At 45.4% G+C, this 17,546-nt stretch overlaps 1 protein-coding gene across 1 annotated transcript in view; it reads right to left on the reverse strand.

Moving 5' to 3' along the window:
• Positions 1–17,540, reverse strand: part of CTBP2 (C-terminal binding protein 2) — a 37,700-nt gene extending 20,160 nt beyond the window's left edge. Inside the window, exon 1 of the mRNA XM_010074299.1 lies at positions 17,294–17,540. Within this exon, the coding sequence (XP_010072601.1) occupies positions 17,294–17,507 (214 nt within the window). The 5' untranslated portion in view covers positions 17,508–17,540. The remainder of the gene's footprint in view (positions 1–17,293) is intronic.
• Between the last annotated feature and the right edge of the window lie 6 nt (positions 17,541–17,546).

Genomic DNA, 17,546 nt, shown 5'->3' on the forward strand with positions numbered 1-17,546 from the left:
TGCTCACCCAGCTGGAAATAAAACCAACCCATAAACCCCGCCCCCCCCAAGAAACCTCCATCTCTTTATCCAACTTCTCTGAAAAAAAAAAAAGATTTGAGAGATGCCACACAATAGAGTCCTTTTGAGCTATCTGTGCCCTCCAGCTGTGCATTAACACAGCTGGGGCTAAGCCAGACTGAGGGAATTATAAATTGAAGTACTGGGCGATGTAGGAGGTTATATATATATATATACATATATAAAAAGGCACTCCAAAAAGAAAAAAAGAAAAACTCAACACAAAACTGGATTGTAAGCTGAAGATTTCATGAGGTCAGGGTGAACGTACAAAACCTCTCGCTGGAAATGTTATTAATAATAGCATCTTATCTCCTGTCACATAGAAAGTACACTGATTAATAACAATATACTGATTTGTAGCAAACGCCTGAATCTTACAATATTGTAATTTAATAATGGGGTTTTTTTTAGAATAAGGGAAAAAAGCGGTGTTCAGGGCAGAGAAATCTCTGTGTTTTAAATTCACCCTTTTCAAACCTCCTGACTTTGTGCCTTTGTAGAGCTGCTCACTAATAATTGCTGTACGCTGAGAGCATCCTGAAGTTGCAGAAGGGCATTGTAAGTGTTTCAGAGAGAAATAAGAGCATGTCCATACACTTACAAAGACTTCTCAGGTGCACAAAAGAACACACTTTGGAGACTGCATGTCGAAATTTTGACTCCATGCATACAGATCTCAGGTTGCTACTAGTAAACTTCAAGACAGAAAAAAATTTTGTAATTCAGGAGTATTAAATCTTTCTTAAAATATCCAAATCCAATTAAACCAAATGAGTTTTTTGTTTTTTTTTTTTGGTGAGTTGCTTTTAAATTCACTTCTTTCAAATATCCATTAAACCTTTGGAAAATTAAATGGATTTTATTTTTAATGTAATGTGCAATTGTGGAGATCTGAAGAAAAGCATGTGGTCCCAAAAGCCCATGTGTTTTTCCAACTATACAAGTTAGTCTAATAAAAGTTACTATCTCTCCCTGCAAACCTTGCCTACCTTCAGTTTTCCTGCCTGTATAAAGATAACAGAAAAAGTTTAATGATTAACTTTCACGTTCTGTATTTTCTCCCTTTATCAGGCTTTTCCTGGCCTCTGGCATCCCTGCCTTGCTGCAAAACACAGGCTGCAGGTCTGGGGGGGCTGCATGGGGACCTCAGTGTAGCCAGAACAACCCGAAACTCTTCCAAATGTTCTAAAATAACATCAGAGATGAGATTTCTTTTGCTACAGTGGAAGGAGGCTCTGAGTAAAGACTGGGCTCAAAATCATGGTGCCTCTGGCCACCTCACCTGGCCTCCTTGTCTCTCTCAAGGCTTTTGGAGGATGAAATAAACTCCTCTAGAGCTTTACACACAGGTTATTCTGGGGCTCTGGATGAGCAACACACACTAGAATGGGTGAGAACATAGCCTAACATTTTTTCTCATCCCTGACCCTAAAACCATTCTCCTCTGATGAGTGATAATCCAAGGCCACAAACTCATGGAGGGTTTCCACGTGGGTTTTTCCTGCGCTCCCAAGGTGGGCTCAAGTCAAGGCTAGGTTAAAGTTTCATCATTTTGCAAATCTTACCCTTGTAGCTGCTTCTTCTCCACCTCTCCCACACCAGCCAGAGGGCACTCAGCTCAGTCAGCTGCACGCAAGTGCCTTCTGTTTCATGGAAACCACCTTCAACGTCCAAATACTGCACAGCTCCTTGACTAATAGAGGCTACAACCTCCCTAATTTAGCACCAGTGTTTAAAATAGCATCAAAAGCTCTCCCAAATCATCATAGATGAAAAATGTATCTTAAAGCAGAGCTATTTAAACTATGATAATCTAGAAAAATCCTTGCTAATCTCTTACATCTTTGAGCAAAAGAAAGACACGCTCCCCGGGTTTTGTAATAAAACAAAAATGAACATTGGCAGAGCAAGCAACGTCATCTACAAATACAAATCAACCTTTTCTCCTTGTGAGCCAGAGGAGCCCAAGGGATAACGGCACAATCATGCTTTTGATGGATTTATACAGCACAGTTCATCTTCATTAATCTAGATAGCACATTGGCAGATCCTTATTTTTCGATTCCAAGAACGATGAGCTATTCCTGTGCTACGGTAGATCAACACCCACCTCTCCCCCGACCACGCGGGGCCGCATGGAGGTCTCCAACCACCACCCTGGAGCACCACGGGTGCCTCCTTCCTACCCTCCCACCACATCGGGAAGGGGCCATAGCACTGCAGCCCTGCCTTGTCCCGGCCCCAGGTTGTGTCCCAGCAGCCCCCAAAGGTCACCACACTCATTTGGTCACAGCTTGGGACACCAACGATGTCACCCAAGCATGGGGCAGCCATGTCCTTGCCTCCCCCAGCTCTGATGCACGGCTCTTCTCATGGGGGCAACCTCAGCAACACAACACAAACTAAAGGAGGGAGATCAGGATGCTGGAATAAATTGCTCCTGCAAGGATCTCTATGTTCGCACTGGTTTTTGGGAGCTGACATTTTGGCCAATAATCTTCATAGTTAAGATGTCTTATTTTCTTTAAAATGTCTTATTTTCTTTAAGATGTCTTATTTTCTTCTGCATACAAAAGACAGCTACACTGCAGCTCCCGCGGCTGCTGGAAGGCATCTCCTACAGACATCCTCAGCACATTAAGTGACAAATAAAATCCAAATTGTAGAGAAACTGACTGCTCTTGAAACCACGTTAAACTATAATGGGCTGAAAATGTCTTCATTTTTAGTCTGTTCACCACCAGAGAAGAAAGACAATGCTGATGTAGGTGAATACATGCTATAGGTTTATCTAATAATGTGTACTGAAGATAGTGAAAAATATTTCAAATTTGCCTACAGTTATAAAACAGTAAATCACACTGAACAATATCACTGCAGTAAGTTGTTTTCCTCTAATGGTTTTCTGTATTTTATCAATTCAATAAAACCCATCACTTATCAACCTAAAAGCTGCAGTTATATACCCTATTGTGATTTAATTGATTTTTTTTTTTTTAATTTTAAAATTGTGCCACAAACCCACCAGAAGAGTGAAGTACGGCAAAATGAACTCATCAGATCTAATCAGATCTCCTTCCCTTCTTGGGAAGGAGATGGGTGGGGAAGGGATGGTCTTGCACCAAAGTTTCAGAAAACTGACCAAGTTTCCTGCCTTGCAGTAGAAAGCAGTTGGCAAAGATGGACGCTGACGCATCACAGCCCTGCCTACAGATTTATACAATTGATTACATCATACCGATTACAAAACACATCAAACGAACCGAGCGGGCTGAGGAAACTCCCCGGCACCTTGAAAAAAAGAGGCTCCTGCAGCAACAGCGATCTTGTGTCCTAAGGGATCCCAAAGCCCCTCAGCTGCCACTGACACGAAACCAGCCCGCTGGCTGTAACCAAGAGGCACAGACCACATGGCAAAAGATCTGTAACACGTGGCCAGCTGATTTTCTTAAGAATACAGAGGTGGCTTCATAACTACCCCCAAAGCCCTTTCCACTGAGTGGTACTGATTTCAGTAAGAATCTTCCCAAACCTCTCCCTGATTCTCAGCGCAACCTTCCTTGACCCGCTTGTCCTCTCTCTGCAAGCAGACAAATTCTGTGCCCATTTGTTTCCCTGATACCCTCTTCCTTCCAGAGGAAAAAAAAGAAATTCTTCTGCAGAAACTCGATAGAAGTTGCTGTCAACAGAGAAATCACCTCCAAGAAGACACACAGATCTCAGTCACGGGGTCTGGGAATGATTTCCAAGCTATTTTGTTCCTCCTCGGAGGAAGCAGACCTTGTGAAGCAGGTCCCTCTCCATGCGACCAGGCTTGCTAGAAAGTAGGGAGCAAATGTTCTACTCGAAATAGTTTTGGTCTGAGCACAAGCGAAGCTATTGGCAACAACAATGTTGAAAGCAAGGATGTCTTAGCGTCAGGCTCAGATGCCTTGCAAATGGATCTCGTATCCTCTACCCCAAACCGTATTTCTTTCTGCCTGTAACAGACTACATGCTTTAACCAGCTCTGGCAGATTGCAGCGTCTTTATTTTGGCTAGTAGAGAGCTCCCTTCCATATGGGACCTATCGAGGATTTAAAGCAGATCTACTGGGATGGAGAGCCCAACCCCAACTGAACACCAGGCCACCACCGCCCTCCACAGCGAAGCCAAGTCATGCAGGAGTCCTGGGCAACGGGTGCAAATCCTTGGCTGCTCTCCCTTCCCTGGAGCCACACGGCCAGGCAGGGCTGCGGGTGGATTTTCCCATGCTGGCCACCCAGCGCGGTCCCTACAACGATGAGTCCATCTGCTGAGGGTGGTCTCCTGCCCCAGCTTCCCGGTCCATCCCGGATAGATGGTACAGAGTAGGCTGTGGGCAAATCCTCCTCCGTGTTGCACGTACCCATCACTGCCCCTCCGTGCACCTGGTTTTACCGCAAGGATGCTCCGACAGCATTGCAACAAATGCTGCTTTTCTCAAAGCGCTGGTAACTGTCACAGCGACCTGGTGTGAACGGCTAGGTCTTGCAGTTTATTTTTAACCTGCAATGAATTTGAAAAGCAGAAGGTGCTGCTGTTGCTAGGGCTGCAAAGGTAGAGTAGCAGACACGAAGAGTTCCCTCTGGGTGAGCGACCAGCCCTGATCTGAGCGTTTCCTCTGGGTTGACTGGCAAGAGCAATTAATCCTGACGCAGTGCATATGTTCCAAATTTGGTGTACTTCAGAAACGAAACGAGAAAAAAAAAAAGTTATTGTGCTTTGCTGTGAAATATCAAAGGCACTGAACTGTGATGCATTAACATGGCATTGTCTGCAGGACTCTCGCCCAACTCAGGGCTGACAAGAGGAGCTGGCACGCAGACGTTCAGAAGTGCACATATTCTTTCCCCACACACCCAGGTACTTTTGCACAGTGTGAACGTGTCTCCATCCTCTTCATACAGTTATCAGTGCGGCATAAAGTAAGGACAACGCCCCTTAATAAAAGATACAAGAGAGGATAACAACTAAGATAAAAAAAGATTTGCATTTATTAATGTCACAATATAAAGGACGAGATAAAACCCCACAAGTGAGTTTCTAATTTGGTCTTAATCTCACTGGGTGTAGCTGTGCCAGCGCTGGCTGCCTCTCTGTCTCAGTCCCAGTCTCCTTTCCATCAGTCAGGACGAGCCTCTTCCCAAATCCCAGCAGCAACCCTTCACCTCCCCTTTCCTTTCTCGCTACAGCTTTCCCTTAGAGCACGATGACTTTTAGATCCTTTCAGGTGCAAAGCCCAGTACGTGGTAAATCCCAGCACAAAGCGATATTTATTTCTCATAATTATTATTTTTTTAATATAAGAATCCTAGAGAAAAATAACTTCAGCAGTATTTGTCATCGCCAGAGGTGGATTTGAAGCTTTGACGAAGCGAACGAGCTGCACACGGCAGCGCTTGGAGTTAAGGGAAAAGCCTGCCCTAAGCCACAGCTCCTGCCTTCCTTCAGCTGTAGTAAGGAGTGACTTAAAATCTTCCGGGGAGCTGGAAACTTCGGTATGGACAAACTGAAATGAACAGCCACACTGGCTGCAGAGTGCTTTCCTTCATTAGAAACTTGGCTGTGTTCGTAAGGAGGAGGAAAACAATGCTACAGACAGCCAAGGCGAAGAGCAACTAAAAACCTCCTCAGCTCTGGAGGAAACAGCAACCAGCTCGATCAGCCTCCTACATCCTCCAAACCCACTTGTAATTATTAGGCTGAAAATCAAACACGGTCCTGCTGCTGGATCAGAGCAGTACAAGCTTGTGAATACGACTTGGTCTACATTTTGACAAGGCTCCAACCACTCCCCAGGCGATTTAAGACACTGTAAAAAATCACGGAATTGACAGTTTTCGACCTCAAGATGTCAAAACCAGAACTGCTGTCTAGTTTTGACGAGTTGTCACTATCTCTTGGATAACCCTACTGCAACGAAACATTTCACGTCATGAGCTGCAACCACACGTGGTCCACGAGACTACAGGCGTGTTCTGAGCATCAGTCAAGCCAGCTTCCGCAGCATCCGAGGAGAGCTGTCGGTACAGCCACAGTGGGCTTCTCAGCCCTGCTCTGGGGCTTGGCAACGGGCAGTGTGGGTGTTTTGAACCCATCCTGAAAGCATAATAAACTCTCTACGAAGAGATATTTCACACCGTGCACATCTCTCACGCCAGCACAGGGTACATCCCGACAGAGAGATGGGTAAATGTAGAGAAAAGTGAAGAAAAATCGCAGGGAGAGAAACAGCAGCTTTCCCCTGTGTGGGTCTGTCAATCCGAGCAGCACCTGACACCTGCGATCAGAAAGAAGCTGAGAAGATTTGAGCATCCCGCTATGGAAATTCAACCCGCCGGTGCCAAACCGCGCTCCGGGGAAGAGGCAGCTGTGCCGTGCACTGGGGAGCCCGGGAAGGCAGAAGGAGAAAACGCTTCTTGGCTGCAGCAGCAAACCAACACACTGACGCCTCGCCTAAGCACCCCCCGACTCCGGCCAAGGAGAAACAGGGGTCGTGGACCATTTCCAGGGGTGCACTTGAGATGCTCTTGCTGTAATTGAACGTGAAGCGGTGGCCTCCCAGGGCTGCGCACGCTCCTCGCCGTAGTGTGTGGCTGAGCACAGGGTGTTTTTCTGCTTCAAACCAGCTGCCAGAATGAAACGAAACGCGGGTATCTGATGTGCGGGAGGCTGAGGAGCATGGCTGCGGTCTGCGGACGGGTGACTGGAGAGCAATGGCAGCAGGAAGGCTGAGTTTTCCAAGTGTGGCTCCAAAAAGAAAATCTCAGAGGACATCCTTGCCATCCTCTTTCGCACAGGAGATGGAAAAGAATCATCCTAAACTGGACAGGGAGAGGTGCAGCTCCCCAGAGGGTCTCTGCCCCTAACTCTTCTGCGGCAGGAATACGGCCATCACCTTGGAAGACCTGCAAAATTCCTGTACATCTGACACCTGGCAGGTCCGCGAGGCTTGACACAAAGCAGCAAAGCACAGGTTACACTCTTTGTTTATGAGAAAATTAATCTTAAATGACGTGGAGGGAAATCTTGGATCTGGAAATCCGTTTTTTTTAAAAAAACAATTTTAACTTGCTATTTTGCCAAATTCGGATTAAAAAACATTGCTCAGACCCCAAGGGCTCAGGACCCACTTAGGAAACACGGCATTGCTGTACCTGGATGGACTCGAGTCAGAGTTATTTCTAACACCATGAAGGGTAGAAGCCAGAGGCAAGCAAACAAAACACGTAACTATGCCAACTTGAGAGGAGGAGCGTACAAAAAATTTGCAACACAAACATTTTGTGAACGTTACCAGCAGCGGTGTTCCCAAGCGTGGAATACTTTCCTAGAAACAAGCTACCTTCAGGGCACTGGCCGTCCTGCTGCAGTATTTTCCTTGGCTTACTGTTGCTGATTCCGGTATTTTTCCCTTTCTTCTGCTCTCCTACCTTCTTCCTTCCTCTCCCATTTCTCCAGATGTGTTTGCACCGAAGGAAAGCTGCTCCCTTTGACTCCGTGGGGCAGTTGGCAGCCTTGCCTGCGCTCGGCGGTGCTCGCAGCCTGGCTGCTGGCTGGACTGTCCGGCAGTTCTTAGTACGTAGCTCTTGTTCAGTACTGCGATGCTTTGGCCATGCGCCTTATGAAGGGATTAAACAAACAACTAGGCAAGAGGCACATTAACACAGCATGCCTAATAACTTCCCAGAGTGGGAGTAAAGGAAATGGGAGATTCCCCAGGACACAGAATACGGCCAGATCCTCATTACAGGGGACACTGGAGAGGAATTTATGCCCTCCCGGCACCTGGTGCAGGGAGCAAACCATAAGACTGCAGAAAACAAGGCAGGAATTGCATTGCAAACTGCTTATCTGCTCGAGTACAGCTGCTGCTCTGGAGCCTGAGGGCTCTGGGAGGAGTGCGAGAGGCTTTTGAGAAGGAGTTAAAGCAGCACTCTCCCTTACTGGCATCTGACGCCTCTTCCTTCCTGGAGCAGAAGCAGCTCTGTCCCGCTGGGAGAACGCTGGAGCATCTCCCTTGGCTCTCCCTAAGTGCTCTGCAACTTCCCATGCTGTAAACCGGTTGCGTAACACCAATCTGCACTGTGCAAAACCTCTCGAGCACCGAGCCTTGGAGGAGCCAATGTTGTTTCTCTCAATCCTTCTGTGAGATCTGCCATCCATATGTCCCTGCCCGATGTGCTCGTCTTCTTCATGGCTGCGAAAGACCAGTCTCTCCACTGATCCTGCCCCTCTCGCTGCCTCAGCCCGCCCGCCAGCTGCACACGAAGGCACGTGCGTAGGTAACAAACGGGCGAGCTTGCTTTTCTCAGCATCACTCGTCTCTCTGCGCCACCGCTAAGGACATCACCCCGTGGCTACGCGTTGCCTCCACCCTCCGCTCAGGCAGCGGAGGATGGACTTCCCTTTGCATTTCCCAGGACAACGCTCACCTGCTACCATTAAAAACAAGAGGGAGAAACTCAGTTTCAGAACTGTGCACAAATTACAAAAGTTGTTTCTAGCGACTTCCCAACCTCCCTCTTTTCCATGTAACACCTTAGAAGAACAAGACAGTCGAATGGATCTGCTCTGGATTCCTCCTACGCACCTCTCACAGCTGTAAATCCTTCACAAGGTGATTTTTATTTAGCAAAGCACCTGTTTTCCACCCTGAGCACTACCTTCCCTCAAATACCTGCTTACAGGCTGGAACTTTACAATACTGAGCCACAATCAAATGGATTATCTTCACAAACTCTTGCCGACATCGCACAATTGCCATTTCTCTTCCTCCTCCACTGCTACCACGATTCTCATTAACCTTCATGAGTGACCTGCTTTGCTTTATTGTAGCCCATAGTGTCACTAATCTTAAAAATTATCCCAACTAGACTTCCAGCTAGAAGTCATTCTCAGGGATGCAAAAACTTTTTTTTTTGTTTGTTTGTTTTGGTTTTTTCCCTTTCTGCTTTCATCACCTCTAACTCTAAGGCACTTTTTCTCTTTCAGGACACCTGGATGCTCTTTCCAGCCACCTTCCAGCTCTCTGTACACTTTCAGATTTCCGCGCTAATGCTCCAGACTTTGCGGAGCTCCATCAAGTTGAAAGCCTCCGTTTTTACTCTTTGCACAGCTGCCACTTAGCTGTACCTAATGAAGCACACGTGGCAACCCAGCCATTCAGAATGGCCAAAAAACCAAAATAGTTTATCAAATACTTTTGTACCACACCCTCTCTACAGCAGAGCACAATCGGTCCATATCTACAAATAATTTTCATCTTTTGAGCTATTTTTCTTGAGAGCATCACAATGAGCTAGTGGGACTGGCTTATCTGTTCATTAGGAGCAGAATTTAATTTGCTGGTATTAAGAAAGGTGGAAATTTTTTTTCCCACAGCATGATGTGGATGGATACCCTGTCTCTGTAAGGAACACCCCAGTTTGTACAATGCTGGGTGCGGGGCCAAACACACACACACACGCACGTAAAGCCTCGGAGTTCTCCGGATCAGACCCACAACCCGCAGAAACCAAGATCGAGCAAGAAATCCTCCAACAGATTTCACATGCAACATCTGAAACCCAGCAACATTACCGATATTTATTTTACCCGTAAGCACTCTATTAGAATTTTGTTTTGGAAATTTTCAATTGCAAACTCGCAAGTGTTCAGTGGAGTTCCTTTTTATGTCTTGCCTCAGCCTGTTAATAAAAGCTCCAGTGCTAATGACCAAACTCCTGAACGTACAGAGGAAAAACAGCACTTCATGAAATATTGATACACACTTAGAAATTTGACAATTATCTCCAGAGCTCCTCGGTAAAATCTGAAAGCAAATAAATAGCAAACATTTCCTGTACTCATTAAAATACTGAAAAACAGAGAAAGAAACCTACTCATTATCCATTTGACAAATATAACCTGTTATTTTTAATAATACACAGGCATTCAATGCATGAAATTTACAGCTTCTCTTGCTTAAAGAAACCATTGGCTTTGGAGATCTATTTTAAGAAATGCAATAAAAGTAAGTTATGTGGAACTGGTTCCTTTTGCAGGAGGGTAAAATCCTTCTTCTATTGAAATCAACGGCAAAAAAAAAAAAAAATTCAGATGGAAGCACAACTTCACTCACTGCCCCATTTTGGAAGCTGTTTGTCCAGCAAGATATTCTTAAAAAATTAGAAATATTAATTTCACTGGCCTTCCTCAGGCAAGCTTTGGGAACAGGAGTAAAAAATATAAACCAGAGTGTGGAGCTGCTAGTCCACACGATATATCTCTGTATCTTGCTTATCATACGCCAGCGAGATGATCTGAGGGCTTGCCCTCCGTCCAGAGCACAGCACGGGAGATGCCACGCTGCTGCGCAGGAGCCTCTGCTTTTCAGATGAATGGCAGATATAGAAAACACCTTCCCCTGCTGAAGAAATATGAACCATACGAGGAAAACTATTTAGAGCACGGCAGGTTGTCTGACATTGCGTTAGAGTGCATCAGTGTCACGGCCATTCTGCTTTCTGGACCTTTTCGCCCTGAGGATGAAACACAACCCCAACTGCTGCAAACAAGAACGAAACGAAAATTTAAGAATCTTAAGCCAAAGGTTTTGGTTAGTAAGAGGACAACTTCCACTCTTATTCAGGTCCGCTCAACATGAGCAAGAATTCAAAGACAGCAAAACAGATCAAAAAGCAAAGGCTGATAGTCTATAGAGTCAGTAAAGGAGTGTGTAGGAGGCAGCTTGAAACTGCTCAGGGATTTGCAGTGTTGGAAAAAGCACCAGGAAATGTGTCAGGGTTAAGAAGACCAGCACAGAAGTCAAGGGGACATCATCAGATTCTTGCATCCCACCACCCTACGACTCCCGATGCGGCTCCTTGGCATGGAGGTAACACACCTTCACATCTGGAACACACATGGCAATCATTTCACCGGGACCTCACTTTTGATCTTCTTCTTCTGACATTTTTCATTGAAAGCATATCCTAAATTATCACTTAGCACCATGTTTGCTGGGTAAGCAAAGTCCCTTCTGCTTATTTACTTGCCAAGTCAGTAGACAGCCTAGGAAATAATAAATTGCTTGATAATCAAAACAAGTCACTTCTGGCAAACAATGAAGACTCTGCAGAAGCACTGATCCAAACAGATAATGATTGATACAGTTACTATATTTTGGGGAATTTTCCTCCCTGTTTTCATGTGTGTATGTATCTCCGTATATAAATAAAACATGAGAACGCCACCATGGCTGTTCATATCGTATTTACCGAGGATCTCCACCGGCTCCAGCCATTCAGGTAAACCCTCCTGGTTTCCTTCTTACAGTGACAACCTACTTATCTCTCAGATTACAGAGCCTAACCCACCCTCCTCCTGGTGACTATGATGCTCTTGGGAACTGCAGGAAGAGTCCTGTACTCTCACTCTTCCCCCAGCACCTCCTTGGCTTGCTCCACTTCCATGTGCAAGATGTGGGAGGACATTCCTTGCAAACAAAAAATGAACTTTATGCCTGGCAAATGAGATTACGTCGAGGTCTTCCAAAACTACCCGAGATCTGGTGCCGTCACGGTGGGGAACTGAACTCCAGCAGCCTCGCACGGATGCTGTGTCACACGGAAAGCGGCACAGGGTGGCCCCACGCAGGCAGCGCTAGGGCTGTGTTACGTCGTGCCACGGGACCCACGTTTAAGCCGATTGTTGGCCTCAACACCCTTTGCACTGGGGGAGAGGGTGGAGGAAGGAAAGCTGGGCACTAATCCGCTCCATCTGCTCCGGAGCAGCTAATTGGATTGAGAGTGCAGAAGGCAAGGTCCCCGGACAGGGCGCTGGCAGTCGTGCCCGCCAGGCACGGGCACTCATACACCTCCTGTTTCGTTAAATAAAGCTGCTCTAGCACAGAGGGCGAGGGTCCCACCACTGTCAAACACACCTCTGGCCAAACCCTTCCTAAGGACGCACCCAGTTGCACTGGGGCAGGGCATGGCTGCCCAGTACCTCTACTGGAGAGGTGGGACCAATATTGCCTAGAAAACATCACGTGTGTGACCACCCCCCCTGCCCAAGTAACATTTTATCTCTAACAAAACACTAGAAAGAGCAGATAGAAGAGATGAAATATTAGCTTTCCTTACCAAACGCCAGCAGAATGCTGTTAATGTCAGGTTTTATTTAGGTGCGAAAGTCAAACGCTCATCTGCCAGTTGCTATATATAAAACTTACTATTATATGTCCTACGTCTGCAGCATTTATTCTAAATCAGTGGCTTAATGATGTTGGTCTTCTGCTTTTTAAGGATTCAGCTCAGCACCTACTTGGCTTTTAAAAATAACAGACAATTCACTCGTGCAGCTTTTTCATTAAACTGGTCTGTAGCGTAACGCTATGAGAAAGACAAGGAGAAGAAATATAAAAAATGTTTAATACAATAATGATCAGAAACCTTTAAAATTTTTCCCCTCTGTGAACACTAAGTTTGTAGCTATGGAAACTCCTTATGAGAAAGCTAAAAAAATGTCAGCAAATGTAGTCAGAGAATGATCTGGATATATGAAAGTCCTAACAATGATAGAGAACTACAGACAGTGGGTAAAAGGAAAGTGTAAATTGAAGATGACAACACCTGTGCATCTGACAACATGTTCTCCTCCGACAGGCCAAATTCATTTTTATTGCCACGGCACTAAAGTCAATGAATTGCAACTGCAATGAGTTTGACACTTTATATTGCTTTTGATAAAACCATTCTAAAAAGTGTATTTCAACCTTTAAAAAAGTCTTTTCAAAGCATATCCTCTGCAATCAGTGAATTGTGTGTGCATATTGGCCAAGACAGTCGATATTTTATCAAGGTAGTTTTCAGCCCATCTCTCTCACGCTGTTCTCCGGCCATTTACCCTACGAGCAGTTCTGATGACTTCAATTTTAAGATCCACACACGATACACATCTGCACACTCATCTGCCCAACAGAGGCTGGTGAGAGCCCTTGTGAGCCCTTCAAAGGCTTTCCCAAACTCACTGCCGGTATTTCCAGCTAGTACCCTTACCATTTTGCATATTGATGTCTTGCAAATGCTGTTGTGACCATCAGGACCGCAAACACTTGCAAGACATGTCTGCTTATTTCAATCAAGTATTTCTGTATGGAAATTACAATCCCAGTTAAAAATCACTAGCCTCTGGTTTTCCCAGTGAACGCAGGGCAGACTTACTCTACCTGGAGTGGCACACTAGCTGGGAAGGGCTCCGAGGACTTGCTATGGTCTGTCAGGTCAATGTGCAAATTAAAGCAGATTTGTTCGGTACACGGAGCTTCCTTTGGTGCTGTTTCAGTCTGGATTGTTAACTGAGCTGCCTTACATGTATACATTGTGATTACATGCTAGAGTCTGTACAGAAAATATAGTGAAGAAAACCTGAAGTTGACTTCTGAACTGTCTGCTCCATGGTACATTGGGCAAAGAATAAACCAACATCAACAAATGCTCATGAAATATATATTATGTATGAAATACCACTGCTAAAATCTCTCTCCCCATCGAAAAGTATAAATTTCAATGCGGTCCTTTTAAAAGAATGGACAGATGTAATTCTTTTAACCATCCTTGACGGGTAATTTTAACCATCCCTGAACAACCATCAAGGCTCTTGCTCCTGACTGTGCCCTCTCCTCTTTGGTTGCCCACGTGAAGAGCTTCAGACTGCAACTGAGGCATGGTTAACACAACTTTAATCTGTCACAGGGTGGAAAATACCAATAAAAAGAATCACAATGAGGCGTTAAACAGTATAATAAAACACATATTTGCAATGAATCACCATTCCTCATCAGAAACAGAAATCTGGACTGACGTCTTGTTTGGCCAAAGTCTAGGCTAGCTACAAAAATACAAGACTTCTTATCAGCCGACTGCTTTAAGACTGAAACACCGGATACAAAAACATAAATCAAGTAATCTAATGAAAATACTAGCAAACATAATAACGAAGATGCAACAACGCGGAGGTGGAGCTCCAGTAATCTGATCAGTGACCGTTAGAGGCGGTTTGCCCTTATCAGCTTTGCTGACCTACACTATTTATTTCCCTGCATCACCACCCCCTTCAGCACAAGGCTGGCCACAAACCCTCTCTGCCAGCAGACCACCGGCTGACACGCTTTTGTCGCTCAGACTTCCCAGGGTTTTTTTTTCTCTTGCTTGCCACTGAGATGACTTGGTGCATTGGGGAGTTGTTCCCAGGATGGGGAGCCAGCTTGGCTCCCAAAGCGTCGCTCTTGGCTATTCCACCCCGCTCGCTTTGCCACCGCAGCGATGAGTTTAGGGTGCCTGTTTGCCACCTTCTCCAGGAAGGACAATTTATCTAACTGCTTCTTAATAATTATTTTGCAAAATACAAAGAAGTTGCAGCCATAAATCTTCTTGCTCATTTCCCCCTATCTAACCCGACCGAAGCAAGGAGCCCACGAGCATGCGGCACATGCCAGCATCCCTGCCCAGGTCACTGTCTCTACCTTCAGAAACAGCGGGCAGGAGAAGACACCTCCCTCTTGTGAGCCCTCTGCTCAAACTCCGAAGTCAACAGTAGCTGTGCAGAATCCGCAAGGGGTGTCAAAGCTCAGCACAAAATCACAGACTGGGTATCTAGAAACAACTCGCTGTAGAAAGGCTCCAACACATAGTGCGACACGATGTCAAAATCAGCAAAACGATCTATTTTAAACCTCTATCCACATAACAAGCTTCACAACAGCACTGGACTATAACATACATTTTTATAACTTTCTGCTGACTGAGAAGACATGAACCTACACCGACACAAAATATTCGCAGGTGTTTAGAGGCAGAGTTTAATACTGAACTTGCTTTCGTCTTGCGACTCCGGTATCCTCAGCCAAAGCTACAGCCAAGAGAAGGCTCATCGCTCCTGAAAACGCACCCTGTCTCTTCCTGCTGGCAAATACCATTTTCCTGGATTTCGTCAAGTTTCTGTGTTTTAAAACCATCTGAACATATCTGTAATAGTCACTTAGCACCTCGCCTGGAAGTGTGAACACTCCTTAGCAATGGTGTTCCTTAAAGAGTAATTCCTCAACACAGCCCAAACCTCTACAAACCGCCACGCCGACCGTTTTTCATCCAGCTCCTTCCGTTTGCCATGTGTCTTACCTTGGCTTCTACTTTTAAAAATATAGTTTAACAGGAAGAAAAGCTCTCAGGCTATTTGGAAAATAAAAAGGGGAGATAAATAAAAAAGAAGACAATTTCACAGGTCCTACTTCAGCTAAACCTTTCAGGGACTTCAATGAGAAGATAATCTTTCTGTGATTATGGCCAAACCCTCTTGTTGCTTAGCAACACATAATTAAGGAATATGTTTTCAGATCCGCTTTGCAAGCTGGCCATTATCAGATGAAATTACTGGAGCAACAAATGTCATCCTCATGCAAATGAGTTGGTCGTAGGCAAAAAAAAAAAAAAAGAAAAAAAAAAGAGAGGGTTGGGTGGTGAGAAAGAGCTCAGCAGCACAGAAACACTGCTGGCTTGCTCTCGCTGTGCACTGGTAATTCTTTTGAAGGGAAGGAATAATATCTCTATTTTTAGAGAACAGAGTTTGCAGTTTATATATAAGATACATGGAAGGAGGGGTCCATTTCTCGTGGCGGAGGGGACCGCTCGCAACGTGTGCTGGCCGTCCTTCACCCCAGGGCTTTCACTGCGTCGGTACCGACCGGCTCAATCAGATGTACGGGAAATAAATGAACGTATTTGCGTTCCCTGCATTATGCCAGTTCATCTTGTTTTTTTTTTTTTCCCTTCCCTCCAGGCTTTGGGAAATTGTTTATTTAAAAATACTGCCTGGATGTACTACTTTCACATCTGATCCATGTCAACACAAAGCGTGTTGCCTAATATTTCAGCATTTTTTAGAAATCAATACATTACACCAGCTACAGAAAGGATGTAAAAGCGTGAAAGAAACGGCAGCTATGTCCTAGCTGTGTAATTATGGTAAGCCAGGGAAAGGGGTGCGCCAAGCGTCTGCATTTTGACAACTTTATCATTTCCACTCACAAAATCACTCTTTATTTAGATTCCTGGGGAATGGCATCACCAGTTTGGCACCGGCTCTATGTCTATAAATGGTCTCCTTTTAGTAAAGCTTTGTGCGCGTACGCTGGTACAGCACATTGTTGGAGACTCGTTTGCATGGGAGTTCAGCTGAACAAAAACCGAAGCAGGGATAAAATTCCCTGCTCTCAGGGTCACTACCAGAAAAAAAAAAAAAAAAACCCAAACCACTTCAAGGGATTTCTTTCCCCACTTTTTAAACAAGTCAAGCCGCAAATGAACGGATTTGCCCGATTTCCTCGTACTTAGCATGTGGTTTTGGGGGTTTGTTTCTGTCAGGCTCTGAGTGTTATCATCCATATCGATCTCCAAAGGGCAGGAGTGGAGCCTGCTCAGCTTATCCAGCTTCACATCGGAGCAGCCAACGGCCTGAGCACTTCTAGAAGGGGATGGGAAGATGAGGAGCCACCATTCATTTTTATTGTTCTAGTGCTTAATGACAGGCTTTTAGTTTTAAGCACAGACCTATTACTTTAACAGCTATATCACTTCACTTCCAGGCATCCCTAGAAGGAAATCAAGGGGTTTATTTTGTATGCCTGATAAAACAGCAAATTAATAATAAGAAGAAAAGACTTAGGTAACGGCCAAAGGTAAGTCGATTCTCGAATAACACCATTAGCTATCTGATGAATTTAGTCAAAACAACGCTAACCATTTCCTCCGAGGAACACATTTGCACCTGATAACAGCGGTAAAAAGTCAATCTGCAGCAAACCCTGTAGTCCTAATTGCTCAGCCAGCGCAGTACCTAATCTCCTGTTCTCTACAAATAACGGCAACGGGCAAGATTAACCCTGGGAACGTTATCTGAGATACCGCTCGCTTTTAACTGAAGTTGGCTAAACAAAGAAAATATTTGGAATTTAAGCACAGAGAGAGAACCAGCATCTTTAGCTCTGCGTAGCCAGCACAGCCCTGCAAAGAAACCCCCTTCACGTCCTTTCCTAAACAGGAAAGTGTCTAATATTTAGGCATGAAACCCCAATATATTTGACTGTGGGTTTTTTTTGGGGGGGTAAAGTAAGCAACAACAAGGCAGTTCTAAACTACCGTACGGGCTAAAAGCCTTCAGAAATTACTTGGTTCAGGCGAAGCAATGGTGGAGACGATGACGGGGGGCCCGGTGCGCCTGCTGAGCTTCGGGAACGGGGAGATCTGGGCAGGGAAACTGGGTCCGGTGGGTGCCAGGTTGCCGTCCCCCGGCGCTCCCGGCCGGCGGAGGAGCTGGGGGCTGCCGTGCGGGCTGGGCACTGGTGACGCTGTCGCTGTCCTCTCCCTCTTCATCAGCTCCATGGGCACGGTGTAGGTGGTGGGGTAGGCTGTTTTGGGGCT

Source organism: Pterocles gutturalis, unplaced genomic scaffold, assembly GCF_000699245.1.
Source record: "Pterocles gutturalis isolate BGI_N339 unplaced genomic scaffold, ASM69924v1 scaffold14762, whole genome shotgun sequence".
Classification (NCBI taxonomy): domain Eukaryota; kingdom Metazoa; phylum Chordata; class Aves; order Pterocliformes; family Pteroclidae; genus Pterocles; species Pterocles gutturalis.